The 13,529-nt window shown below is 45.4% G+C and overlaps 1 protein-coding gene across 6 annotated transcripts in view; it reads left to right on the forward strand.

The window, feature by feature from the left end:
* The window catches only part of SASH1 (SAM and SH3 domain containing 1), a 590,251-nt gene that overhangs the window by 475,227 nt on the left and 101,495 nt on the right, over positions 1–13,529 (forward strand). For 5 of the 6 annotated variants that reach the window (XM_029594048.1, XM_029594045.1, XM_029594046.1 and 2 more), the window contains 2 exons: positions 6,367–6,499; positions 9,251–9,597. The exons of the other annotated variant lie outside the window; for it this stretch is intronic. In XM_029594048.1, coding sequence (XP_029449908.1) covers positions 6,367–6,499; positions 9,251–9,597 — 480 coding nt within the window. The remainder of the gene's footprint in view (positions 1–6,366; positions 6,500–9,250; positions 9,598–13,529) is intronic. 6 annotated transcript variants of the gene reach the window in all.

A 13,529-nucleotide genomic window follows, 5' to 3' on the forward strand; every position in this document is an offset into this window, starting at 1 on the left:
AGGAGGTGAGAAAGGATGCTGATCTTTCGTGGCTGCGTCTGCACAGAAGTGGCTTGCAGTAAATACAGGTCATAGTAACATAGTATTGATGGCAGAAAAGGACCAAATGGTCCATCCAGTCTGCCCAGCAAGCTTCTGATGGTAGCAACTGCTGATCCATTCAGGTTACTCCATGTTTCTCTAAAGGGTAGCAGCTGCTGCTCTGTGCAGTTATTCGATGAGCCTTCTTGAAAATTCGGACAGTGCTGATGTGTTTTGATTATGGACTTAGCCTCTGTTCTGCCATGCTGTCCCCTGGCAGAAATGCTGGGATCTGGAGGGAGAAATGATTTTTTTTTTCCAAAAGGTGCACTACTGTGTATCTTCTCGTGTATGCAGAAGGTGCACTACTGTGTATCTTCTCATGTATGCAGAAGATACTATGAACATGTGTTTTTCCAATCAAAGAAGTATTTCAGTTTCACAGAAGCAAAACATTGTGCTAAGTTGTAATGCTTCTCACTGGTGTATACTGCTAAAACAGAAAATAACTCTGTAATATTAAAGATTCTTTTCTGTGCTGCCAGGTGCCCTCCGATTGTTCATGGGGCCTATCTGGAAATGCAGCAGGGACATTGCAGCTTTCTATTAGCTTCCAAGGGGGGCCTGGGACCCAGCCAAGAAAGGCACAAACCCTACTTTGGTGTGTAGCAAGCCCTGAACTAAAGAGAGTATAGTTTTTTAATTTAAAGGCAATTTTCTCTGCTTATGCATATAATGTTTTGTGTCAGTGCAATATAGTTTCAGGGAGCCACTCAACTTCACCATACTTCTTGAGTGCCACTTAAAATGCCACTCTCTGGTCTATATTTGTGAAGTGTCTTTGATTTGTCTATTGAACACACTCAGCATGTTACTGAGGAGATTAGTGCATACTACTCCATTTCTGTTTTGGTGTGGTTTTCAGCAAAGTGTTTTTTTGTGTAGTGATGATTGCTGGTTTTAGTAAACGAGCGTACTGAACGATTTGAAATAACTGAACTAACACTGTGGCAGTATCTCACTGTGATGTGCATGCCTTGTACCCGACACATGGTAGCACCTGGAAAAGCATTCGGGATATCACAGTTTTTGAAACTTGTGAGCAGCACAATCATTGCCAATGCTGCCGACCCTGTTATAAACCACTCTCTTCAATCTGCCATCTTTCCCCCATTGATTCTCATAACAGGATCTAAAGCAGAAAAATGGGGCAAGCAAGGCAAGGCAATAGCCTAGTGGTTAAAGCAGTGGGCTACAAACCAGGAGACCAGGGTTTGAGTCCCGCTGTCACTCCTTGTGACCTTGGGCAAATCACTTTACCCTCCATTACCTCAGGTACAGCCTTAGGGGTAGATTTTCAAAGGGGTACGAGCGTACCCCCCAAAAACCTACCCCAAACCCCCCCCTGCAGTGCCGAGCCTAAGTCCCGGGGCTTGCATTGAGCTGTGTGTCGGGGGCGTGCCGGGAGTGACGCGGCATTTCGGGGGCCGGCACCGCGGGCGTGGTTTCGACCCGGGGGGCTTTCCGGGTCGTGGCCGTGGCCTCCGGACCAGCCCCCGGACCGGAACATGGAGTGCGGCAGCCGGCCCGGCGCGCACAAAGGTAGTGGGGGGGTTTAGATAGGGCCGGGGGGGTGGGTTAGGTAAGGGAAGGGAAGGTGCGGGGGGGGTGGTGGAAGGAAAGTTCCCGCCGAGGCAGGCTGCACAGCTCGGCGCGCGCAGGCTGCCAATTTTGGGCAGCCTTGTGCGCGCCGACCCCGGATTTTAATGGATACGCGCGGCTACGCGCGTATCCATTAAAATCCTGCATACTCTTGTTCTCGCCTGGTGCGCGAACAAAAGTACGCGTGTGCGCAGATTTATAAAATCTGCCCCTTAGATTGTAAGCCCTCTGGGGATAGAGAAATACCTACAGTACCTGAATGTAAACCGATCGAATGCCGGTATATAAAAATAATAAATAAAAAAATATTCCTGAGTTTAAACAGGAATGTGAATTTTCTCCCAGAAATCCTGCATGGAAATTTACCGACTAAATCATAGCTGTGAAATATACAAGGAGGTCAGAGTCTTTCCTTTTGGCTACAGCAAATGTCTTTGAGTGTGGTATGAGATGTCTTGATTTTTTCTGCCACTTTTTTTTTTTTGAAACCATGGACTTTACTGACTCTCCTGCCTTCCACAGTTTTTTATATTTACCGTAGGATTTGTGTATGTGTGAATATAGGAGGTCCATGTTCAGCGCCATTTGTCTGGCCACATTCCTCTTTAAACTGAAAAAGATACTAGTCTTGTCTTTCCTGGTCCCTTTTTCTGCTTTAGATCTGTGGTGAGAGCCAGTGATGGAAGCATGGAGTTCAGACTTAACCAGACACATGACGCCGTTTCAATAAATGGCCAGGCTCAGCACTCGGCACTTAGCCTGTTCACTTTTTATCCAGCTAAAATGTTAGCCGGATAAGTCCGGGGCAGGTGCATACCAGGGCAGAGTCAGTTTTCCAGACAACTTAGGCCTAGATGCCAAAATAGCGTCTGCGATAAAAAACAAAGGGGGTGTGGTTAGGCTAATTTCCCTGCTCCCGCATCGCACTGGTAATTTCCAGAAGCTGCGATAAATTTATCACACCAGCGCTAATTTTCACATCGCATGCTGATTAATCCACCTCAGGCGCGTTACGAGAGAGAGAGAGCGAGAACCTCTGTAGAGACCAATATGTAACTTTACTACTTATACCACTATAAGAGGGGCACTTTTAACGGGGTGGGTGGAGTAGGTTGGGGGGGGGGGAGGCAGTTTTACATACACAGTCAGAGGTACGAACAGCAAATTTGACATCACTGAAGATTTTCTGTTGTTTGGAGCGATGACAGGTAGAGAGTATATTGTACAAATCAACTCCTCGTGTACCATTCATCGCGCCAAACAACAGAAAATCTTCAGTGATGTCAACTTTGCTGTTCATACCGCTTATTGTGTATGTGAAACTGCCCCCCCCCAAACCCCATCCCGAGTTAGAAGTGCCCCCTCTTACAGTGGTATAAATAGTAAAATTACATATTGGTCTCTATAGAGACATGTGCTCTCTCTCTCTCCCCCGCCCCACCCAATCTCCTCTCACTTGCATGGATAAATGTCAAATTTCAGTGTTATTCAGCTAAGTTACAGGCCAATACAGTACAGTGCGGAGAGCACTGTTAACCCGCGTTTGGACGTGCGTGTTCGACGCGCTAGCTTTACCCCTGATTCAGTAAGGGGTAATAGCGCGTCAAAAGCGCGTGGCCAACCCCCCCGAAACTAATAGCGCCCGCAACATGCAAATGCATGTTGATGGCCCTATTAGTTATTCCTGCGCGATTCAGTAAGTAAAATGTTGCAGCCAAGCCATACATTTTACTTTCAGAAATTAGCGCCTACCCAAAGGTAGGCATTCATTTCTGCCGGCACCCTCCGACTTAATATCATGGCAATATTAAGTTGGAGGTCCCAAAAGTAAAAAAATAATTAAAAAGAAAAATAATTAAATCAGCTTGCGGGTTGAAAACCAGACGCTCAATTTTGCCGGCATCCGGTTTCTGAACCCGTGGCTGTCAGCGGGTTTGAGAACTGACGCCGGCAAAATTGAGCGTTGGCTGTCAAACTCGCTGACAGCTGCCGCTCCTGTCATAGATCTATCTATCTATATAACCTCCTCATCAGCGATCTCTGGGAATATGGGGTGCACACAGTTATCCCAGGACCACTTTCTCCTGGTTCTCTTTTTTCACACCAAATGCTGTCCACTGGCCTCCAGGGTGCCATTGTTCTTTCTGGTGGAGAAGAGGATTCAACCTCCCGGGCCTTAGCCTCACAGGGGTGGCTACCAACACATAGTCTCTCAATCCCTTTAGGCTTTCTTTCTCCACAGTACTCACGCTTAGGGTGTCCTTGCTTTATGGCACCACTGACTCTTAGTGAGGACGCTGGACACTCTCTGGTGGGGGTGTTCAACAATAACTTACTGCAATCAAATATCTTGAAGTCCAATTCATAACAAAACTCTCCAATTGGTCTTCTCACAAAAATAAACAGTTCAAGGCTGCAACAGTGCCCCTAAGGTGGCAGGCATTAGGCAAAACCTAACCCTCCAGATGTTAGAAGGTGGGTTCCCAGTGGGGACATGGATCCCCTTATCACTCTTTCTCCCTCTGATGATATACTTGGACTTCTGATGTTAGAAAGTCTCAACAAAATGTTCAAAATCTCTCCTCCTCCTCCTCAGTGGGCCAGGAACTGGAGGCAAAAGAATTTCTCCCAAAAACACAGGAACAAAACTCTCTGCCAAAACACTTCTCTCTTCTTTGTGAGATCACTGCTGTCCCTCCTTAGCTGAGCATCAGGGAATCGCAGCACCTTCTGATCACCCAAGGCAGGGGTGAAAATCCTCCTTAAGCAGGAGCAGGCACCCCAGAAAGCAAAACTCTTAGGAAAAAAAATAAAACAGCTGGTCCACAAACTCCTCTTCCACTCTCCTCAAGACAAGGGGGGAGGGGGTCCCTGGCCGGAGCAGAATCCCTTCCCCTTGATCAGGCTGGAGGAGGGGGGGGGGGGTGTGGGCGCAAAATGGGGAACAGAACACACAACTCCTTCTCTCCGAAACGTCAACTCATAAATCAACCCAAACACCACACTTCTCATGCAGAGCCTGCTTTTAAGGAGCTGGCTGATCAATCCGGGCCCCTGCAGGGAATGGTGTGCAAACTACTGAATCGTAGCCTAGGGCTAAAGCTAGGGACAATTTAGCCAGTGTGGAACCTAAGTCATATATATATATATATATATATATATAAATATATATATATATATATATATATATATATGAGGTCAACATTCAGAAGGGGGGCATCTGGCAAAGTTAGCCGGATAAACTTATACCAGACTATCCGTGGCATACTTGAACCACTGAAAATACCCAACTAAGGCAAAGTTAGCCAACTAACGGGCCGATACAGTAAGTCGCGGGCGATTTAGTATTCAAATGAGGGCCCGTTGTAAAAAGTGGCGCTAGGGACACCAGCACGTCCCTAGCGCCTCCTTTTTGACAGGACAAAATGACATCCTTTCTTGGGAAATGCTCAAGTGGCCCCTATTGCTATTGAGCAGGAAGCTGAATTGATACCGAGTTCCCTATCTCTGCACGTTGAGAGAGACTACAAAAGGCCTACAGCACACTGTACCGCCAGGGGATCTGCTCAACTGCATGTAGTGTCAGTACTGTAAAGGCTTTATTGTTTATGAAAAAAAAAATTCTTTAATTTTTTTCGTTCTGAGTGGATATAGAACAGAGGAAGTAGCATGTAAGACATGAGAGCCGGCTTTGGAATGAATTCCTTCACAAGGAAAGGATTGTTCCAGCTAGTGCCATTGCTGCCGGGGAATGCATCTGCGTGTCAGTGATGTTTGGCTCTTGAGGGAGCGCAGCTGTAGCTGAGTGCACTCAATCAGATGCAAAGTGAAATTTACAAAAAAAAAAAAGTGGTTTGAGGGGTGGGGGGGGGGGGCCGGATGTTGGGGAATATGCTCTGTTGTGCTGCTTGGAAAGGTCAGCGTTCTCCCCCTGCTCGCTGGAGCAGGAATGCTGTGTCTCACTTTAGCACTATAGTGTATGAAATGTCTTCATAAGAGCAGTCTGAAAGTCGGGGTGGGGGATGGGGATATTGTAACTGTGCCAAGTGAGCTGCTAAACGGGGACAGAAAAAGGAGGGACATTTCTCGCCCCATCCAGGAGGCTTTTGTTTATTGGGGAAGTGTGTGTGTGTGTGTGTGTGTGTGTGTGTGTGTCTGGGGATGGGGATGGGGGCAGGGGATTTGCGAAATGGGAGGGAGTTAAAAAAAAAAAACCCACACTTGTTTTGGAGAGGGAGGGGTGGCCCTTTGGAAGGCCATTGTGATGATGAGTTGTAAACATCGAGTTACTGATAGGCCAGAGTGCTCAGTCACTAACCCAAACTACTGCATGAATGGCCCTGCAGGAGCAGCCCCCGTATGATTTACATAACAAAAGAGAGGAGGGGATGGAAGACAAGAAAGAGAGGATACACGAAAAGGGGCTTCAGGACCTCAAGGGTCTGCAGAACCAGAAGAAAAAAAAATGGTGTGGTGTAATCTAAAACTACGGGGCTTAAGAATTATTGGCAGCAAAAAAACCAAGTCTGAGGGGACTGAGATAATGAGCAGAAACGTGACAGCAGGGTTGGCTTCGTGTCACAGCTGACATGGTTTGCTTCAAGGAGTGCACCACGATAATAATTCTTTATTAACCTCCTGTCTGTTCTGCCGTTTTGTTTACTTTTGTGTTTTGTTCTGCAGTCGAGAGAGCAGTCGGATGATGAAACTGAGGAGTCCGTGAAGTTCAAGAGGCTGCACAAGCTGGTGAACTCCACCCGCAGGGTCCGAAAGAAACTGATTCGGGTAGAAGAAATGAAGAAACCCAGCACGGAAGGTAAACGAAACTTACCTGCTTCTTCGGCTTAAAAAAATGTGCCCGAGCATCTGCGCTAAAGATTTGCTTTTCTAGCTGCGGAGAATCCCGTAGGCTAGTACTGCCCGTGAGTCCATGATGCAGCCTGGCCTTTCTACAAGGTAGTTTGGGCATGAGTTACTAAGGGCTTTTCATTCAGGCTCAGAAGGGGAAGAAAAGCCTTAATAAATCACGCCCCTCAGAAGCTATGAAACATTCCCGTGACTTGCAAAAATTAAAAAAAAGGAGTGGGAAAGAGGAGCCCGGCAGAGTTTTGATGAATGTGTGCGTGAGTAAGCTGGCATCACGATTAAAATCAGCATCAGTGAATTGCGTTTAAAAGGAAGGACAGGCTTGTCAGAAGAAGGGATTTCAGTTCACTTGGACATACTGTATATTAAGGATTTGAACTGCTGCTCGGAGATCTGTATCCACTGCTCTCCATGAATGTGAATCTGATGAAATCAGTCAGCGCGTGTCCTGCCGGCCCCTGCTATCCTGGCTAGAATTGCCAAACGGCTCTAGATTTAGTTTTGACACCACCTCTCTTCACTGTCGGTGCTGATGTCCAGGGCTGTGAGGCCTGTGTTTTAAAAGCCAGGGCTAAGGAAATGTTACTTGACCCTTTAGAAATGGAAATGTCCCACAGGTACCAACAACAGCTTTCCCTTGTATTCTGAATGCATCTTGAAACCAACTGGTTTTGAATTATTAGTAGTCTTTTAAATTGGCCAGAAGGGCCGATAGTTTGCTGAAACCAGTGTGATTGTATGTGAATATAAAATGGCATAGGAAGCAGCAGGTCTTCATGCATCCAGTACTTCCCTGTACTTGCAGGCTGGTGGAAAAGTTTCAGAGAGAAACATTCTGCTTTCAATAGAGGGAGTATTAGGTCTCATTCCCCTGCTTGGCAGGGCTGATACAATGTTAAAAATTAAATCAAAAAACCTCAGTCTAGGGCTTACATTTGCTGAGTTTTGTATTTTCCCCTCTGTCCCTTTGTAACCGAGTGAAGAAGGGTCTTAAGGATAAACAGGCCGATTCAGTAAAGTCCGCTGACAGCCACGGGCTCGGAAACCGGACACTGGCAAAATTGAGCGTCCGGTTTTCGACCCGACAGCCGCCGACCGACTTCCAATTTTTTTTTTTAACTTTTTTTTTCTTCGGGACCTCCGACTTAATATTGCCATGATATTAAGTCGGAGGGTGCATAGAAAAGCAGTTTTTACTGCTTTTCTGTGCACTTTCCCGGTGCCGGAAGAAATTAGCGCCTACCTTTGGGTAGGCGCTAATTTCTGAAAGTAAAATGTGCGGCTTGGCTGCACATTTTACTTTCTGAATCACGCACGAATACCTAATAGGGCCATCAACATGCATTTGCACGTTGAGGGCGCTATTAGGTTCGGCGGGTTGGATGCGCGTTTTCCGCCCCTTACTGAATAAGGGGTAAGGAAAAAGCGCGTCCAAGGACAGGTTAACAGTGCGCTCCATCGGAGCGCACTGTATATCGGCCTGAAAGAGAGAGAGAGGCAGGTGGAGGAGGAAGGAGTGAGCGGGCAAGGGCTTTGCTTTTGGAAGAGGAAAAATTGAACAACCACAGTATTAGTATCACATTTCCAATTCCTGCAGATCCCAGACCCGCGCATTGCTGGGTTGGGGACCTGCAGATTCTGTGCGTGGCAGGACAGACCTGTAGCGCTCTGAAGGGGGATCGCGTTCCTAAAAGAAATGATGCACTTCAGAAAGTTTTGTGTTCCGAAAAGAAAATAGTCTACTGAAGAAAAATCAAAGTTTGGCTGATACGCAAAAAAAAAAAAACACAGTCCAGGCTGCCAAATCACAGCAGGAAAACGTGTTTTTTTTTAATTCCAAAACTCACCATAAGGGAGATCAGTACCTTGTGCAGCTTAAGTGTTACTCAGAACACTGGAATCTATTGGTATTCTCCCTAAAGGCCCCTGGCTCTTTCCAAGAGAATGAAGGGCAGGCTTTACCAGCAAAAATTCTCCCCCCTGTTGTCTAAGGGTTGGATTCTCCTTTGTAACCTATAGGAGAGAATACTCATCTCCTGTGGTACCAATGGAGCCCAGACTGAGCACGACCCTTTAGCTGTGTCTATGCAGCTCCTTCATATCTTATTCCCCAAATCCAAGAACTCTCCAGAACTTGCTCCCCCCCTTCCCCCCCCCCCCCCAATAACCTACTGAACTACGGGGATGGGCCCTGCTGTCACTCCTACGTGACGACTACTCCCCCTGAACCTCCCATCTCTGGAACATTCCTTGTTATCTTCTAACCCTCCCTATGCCCCTGATTGGCAAAATTAGATGCCATTCCAGCCAGGGGAGATAGTTTTCAAAGGAGTTACACGTGTAAATGTAACGTCCTATCATTTCAGTTTTCAAAAGTGCATTGACACATGTTAAACCCAGTTTTAAACGTATAAATCCTTTCGAAAATTACCCCCTATGATTGTAGGTAGCTTAGATGTTAAGATGTAGAACTTCTATGTCTAGTTAATAATATAGAAAAGATAATGTCCAGCAGAATAGAACTCTGTGTACATATCTGACAGGATTGCTAGATAGGCCAGATTCTTCCCTTGACATGGATGAGATTTTTGCTGCTGCTATTCATAAAATAAGATCAAATGAGAAGACAGATTAGTCTTTAACTAAATGTGGCTGTAACTATAAGGCAAGACACTTGATGAATGCTTTTCTTCTCCTGCAGGAATGGACGAGCACACTGTTGACAGCCCACCTATAGCAGATGACAAATCTGCACTTTACTCTGGAGTTCACAAGAAGACCTTTTACTTTGATGATTCTTCTGAGAAGCAGCTGGGAGAGGATCCAGACTCACTCACCGTGTCCCCTTCGTCTACTAGCCTGGACACCTGGAATGCCAACAGGAAGCTGATTAAGACTTTCAGCAAATCCGACAACCGGGGCCTTATCAAGCCTCCGAAGAAGATGGGATTATTTTTCTCTAACCCAGAAGAGGAGAGGACTCAGAAGGTTTCTCGCTCTTTGACTGATGGGGAGATGAAGAAAGGCCTGAGCTCAATGAGCCATGGGGTAAGTACAGAGCGCATTTGTTTTTATGGCAGCAACAAACACAAGCACCACCATCTCCTGGTCTCCTTGGAAGAGCTCCAAAGCATCCGAAAGCAGATCAGATTGAAAAAAATAGATTCTAACTACTCCTGTTCCAGAGCTTTTCTTTGCCAGCGCCCTACCAGGAAAGGAGGGCCAACCAGCGACCATCAACCGTTTCCACAGAAAGCCAAAGGCGGAGGCTGCGGCTTCCCCAGCAAAAGGATCCGGGGCCGCACGTCCATCAGTGACTTCAACATCACTTATGTGGTGGAGCGCAGCCTCTGCAGTCACCTGAACCTGTCGCAACTGGTGCGCCCGGTCGCTGATAGGACCCTGACCAAGGCCGAGAAACAGGATCTGAGGCAGTGCCTGCTGGAGGAGGAGGAGCAGACCGAAAGGAAGTGGGCTGCCACGGTGGATCGCTGCACAAAAAGGGTTTTCTTAAGAATTCACCAGAAATCCGTGAGTCACGGAGCCTTCCGAAAAGTGGCCTTTCATTTCCCACAAGGTTGCAGTCAAAGATTATTACTTCATTCCGGTCCCTCCCGTTAAGGATTTCATTTCTTTTTGTGCCTTTCTTTTCCTCCCAACCTCATTTGCCAAGAGATGATGTTTAGTATTCTCTTAAATATAAAACTGGATATGGGGTGTAGGCTTTTTTTTATTCCCCTGTGAAAGTACTGATAAGATTATTTCATTTTTCTTGGCACTTTATCATCAAGTCCTTTGCTGCTTTGTATAAAGATTAATTCATCAGGAAAACGTTTTTATTTTTCCTTTCAGCCTAAAAAAACCCAACATGTTTTAGCCTAAGATCGTTGAGTGTTTAAGGATCATATTAAAACATTCAATATCAGAATATGGGCAGGTGTGACTCATCCATTTTTTTTTATCTCTTAAATACCTAAGTGAGTTACTAAATCACACACACATAATAATCTACAAACAAAAGCAACAATAAAGCTGAAATCTGCCCACGAACCAAGTCTTAGATTGCATCAAAGTTCAGTTTCCTTAGCTGAATACCTGTTTGAATAAACATGTTTTTAACATTGATTTAAATATTTTCGAGCAGTCCATCAGGCGGAAAGTTTCTGGGACAGAATTCCAGATGGTAGGAGCAGTGACCAAGAAAGACGATTCTCGTGGGTCAGCTGGTTGAGCTTGTCTCACAGAGCTGACGTCATGGAGGCTTCTCTGAAAAGACCGTAATAATAATCGCATTGGGTTATAGACTTGTAATAGGGCATTAGCCCAAGGTAGAGAATCGAGTCTAAGTAGTTTGTGGACTGACATTGTGATTTTAAATATTACACAATGGTGAGCCAATGAAGGTCGGCCAATACAGGAGTAATAAGATCACTCCTGCTTTTTCCCAATATTAAGCGGCCCGCTGAGTTCTGCAGAAGCTGCTTTGCCCTGATAGTGGTTCCTGGAAAGCCTGCATAAATAGCACTGCAGTAATCCAGAAGCAGTATAACAGAAGCCTGGACCACTGTTCTGAAGTCAATGGCTTCCAGCAGTGGTTTCATTCCACGCAGAACACTTAGCTTAAAAAAAATATCCCGACTTGCTAAGAGAAGCAATCTGATAGCGAAAGGACATCGGATTGCTTCACAGTGATGTTAGGCGACCTTTGTTTTTATAACATGAGGTTTAGCAAATCTGACATTCTCAAGAATAATTACACTTCATTTTCTCAAGGTCACTTAACAGTATTTAAGGGTGGCAATGGGGTTAGCCTGGTTTTCTCGGTATCGGGGCACAGGCTGTCCATAACAATAATCGTAATTTGTGTTTTTATAGCACCTTTTATCCCATCTAGATCCCCACACACACACACCTGCATGCTCTAATTCAACATTTCAGGTACATAAGCTCAGCCACCACTGTGGAGAGCGCACGCACACAGCCATCACTGTGATGGAGACTAGAGGCTGACGCCTGATCCTTGTGGACATTTTTGAAGAGAGAAAGAAAAATGTTGTGATTAGTATTATTATTACCCAAGTACAGCAGCGTAAACTGAGACCCAGCGAGATAAAAGGGGCATTTATTAAAGCGGGTTCCTCACTGGTGGAATTGTTCCAGTTTTGTAGCGTTATTCCCACTGATAAATCTCTCAGTCTTTTTGTCCCAGTGTGAAAACTGGGACAAAGCTTTGCTGGATCCCTAAGACTCCAGAAGTGAGATGTGGCCTTGTTTTACACCGAGTCAGTCGCAGGGCAGAATCCAAGCTCAAAAGGTTTCGGGAAGCCCTCCTGCCACATAATTCATTGCTCTAGCAACTAGTCTGCACGACCTCCCCCGCATTACTTAACACATGTAAATGAAGTTATTTGGGTTGGTTCAAACACGGCTATCACTTCAATAGATTTTTCCTGGTTCGTGTGTGTGCGCCAAGGACACAGACTGTAAGAAACTATTTTTTTTTCCTTTTAATGAAGCGCTCACATGTTTTCACGTGCCCTGCCAGCTCCGGCCTGCTATGTTTTGCTTTTTTTTTTTTTTTTTCCCAACTCCATATCGATTCTGAAGCTGTGCTTGGACAGCCAAACAATAACCCTCTTTCCCCTATCTCTGAATAAGACACCAACTGAGGAACAAGACGTGCTCTTCCTGGCTGGTGTTTTCTTATAGCCAGGAGAGCATTTTTCACACCTAGTAAAGCCCTAAGTGAGCCCATTGTCAAATGCCATCATGAAATTACATGAGAAAATTAACAATGGGAGTGTGGGGAGTGGATAGCCTCATGTGAGACTTCCAGACTGGTTCATTTCTGTTACAAAGTTCCCTGTTTAACACTGCAGAAAGCTGCCATTCTCCCCAACCTTGGAAAGAATATCCGACCGGAAGGAAGTAGTATTTCTTGGCTGCTGCAATCTCTGGGAAATGGCAATGCCCGTGCATTCAGTGGACGTGGTCATTCTGTCTCACCTCACCGTTTCGTTCACCTTTTTGTTTTTTGGGGACATTTTTTTTTTCCATTCTGGTGACCAAAGCATGCATGGAATGTTTAAGCCCTGGCAGGTTTTTTTTTTCTTTATTGACAGCATTAATGTGCATTTTGACTGCATGACCATTCCATTGGATAGTATGTTTTCCTTATTTATAGGTCTTTGTAGAGGGTAGGAAAGTAAGAAAGAGGGAGTGATCACGATATAATTAGATAACAGGGAATTGGCTACCAGGTAGATAAAAAAAAAAATCAGAGGCTCTAGATGTAGAAGACATTTCCATTAGTGTGTGCATAAGTCAGTAGATAGAATTTAGAAAAATAAGATCCTGCAGGTTTCTTGTACTTAAAGGCAAGATGTATTGCAGAGGATGAGAAATCCTACCGAAATTTTTTTTCAGTAGCAGAAACAAAATATTATTCATCTTAACAACCAAAATGCACCTGTAGAGGTTAATTTTCAAAGCTTGTGCTTAAAACTAAGCCAGTTTTATGCATATAAATGGTTGTACTAAAATAACCCGGGGATGTGTGCACGTAAAAGTATCAACGTAATTTGTGCACACCCGAGAGAGGCGTTCCAGCGGGCGGAGTTGTGGTGGAGTCAGCACTTCTGCGTACAGTTTTTTAATTTTAAAAAGTGTGAGTGTAAATTACCCTGCCCGAGTTACGCTCTGCTTGGAGCACGTACAACTTTGAACAAGGTCATTCATGTGCATACTCTGCCGATGCCCTGCGATTTTTTGCAAAGCGAATTTATGGACAAAAGTTTTGATTTAAAAATCCTCAGTAAAGTCTGGGTGCACTCTGCCCACACTGGAGCCGATGCAAAAAAAAAGAACGCTGAAAGCAAGCGCTGAGTATCCAGCGCCCGCTTTCCTAGCACATCCCCAGGCGAGGTGCCTGGGGGTGCCATGCAATATTTCAATTAGGGGTCGCGTTGTCAAGGAGGCGC

The sequence above is a fragment of the Rhinatrema bivittatum genome, chromosome 3 (genome assembly GCF_901001135.1).
Source record: "Rhinatrema bivittatum chromosome 3, aRhiBiv1.1, whole genome shotgun sequence".
In the NCBI taxonomy this organism is placed as follows: domain Eukaryota; kingdom Metazoa; phylum Chordata; class Amphibia; order Gymnophiona; family Rhinatrematidae; genus Rhinatrema; species Rhinatrema bivittatum.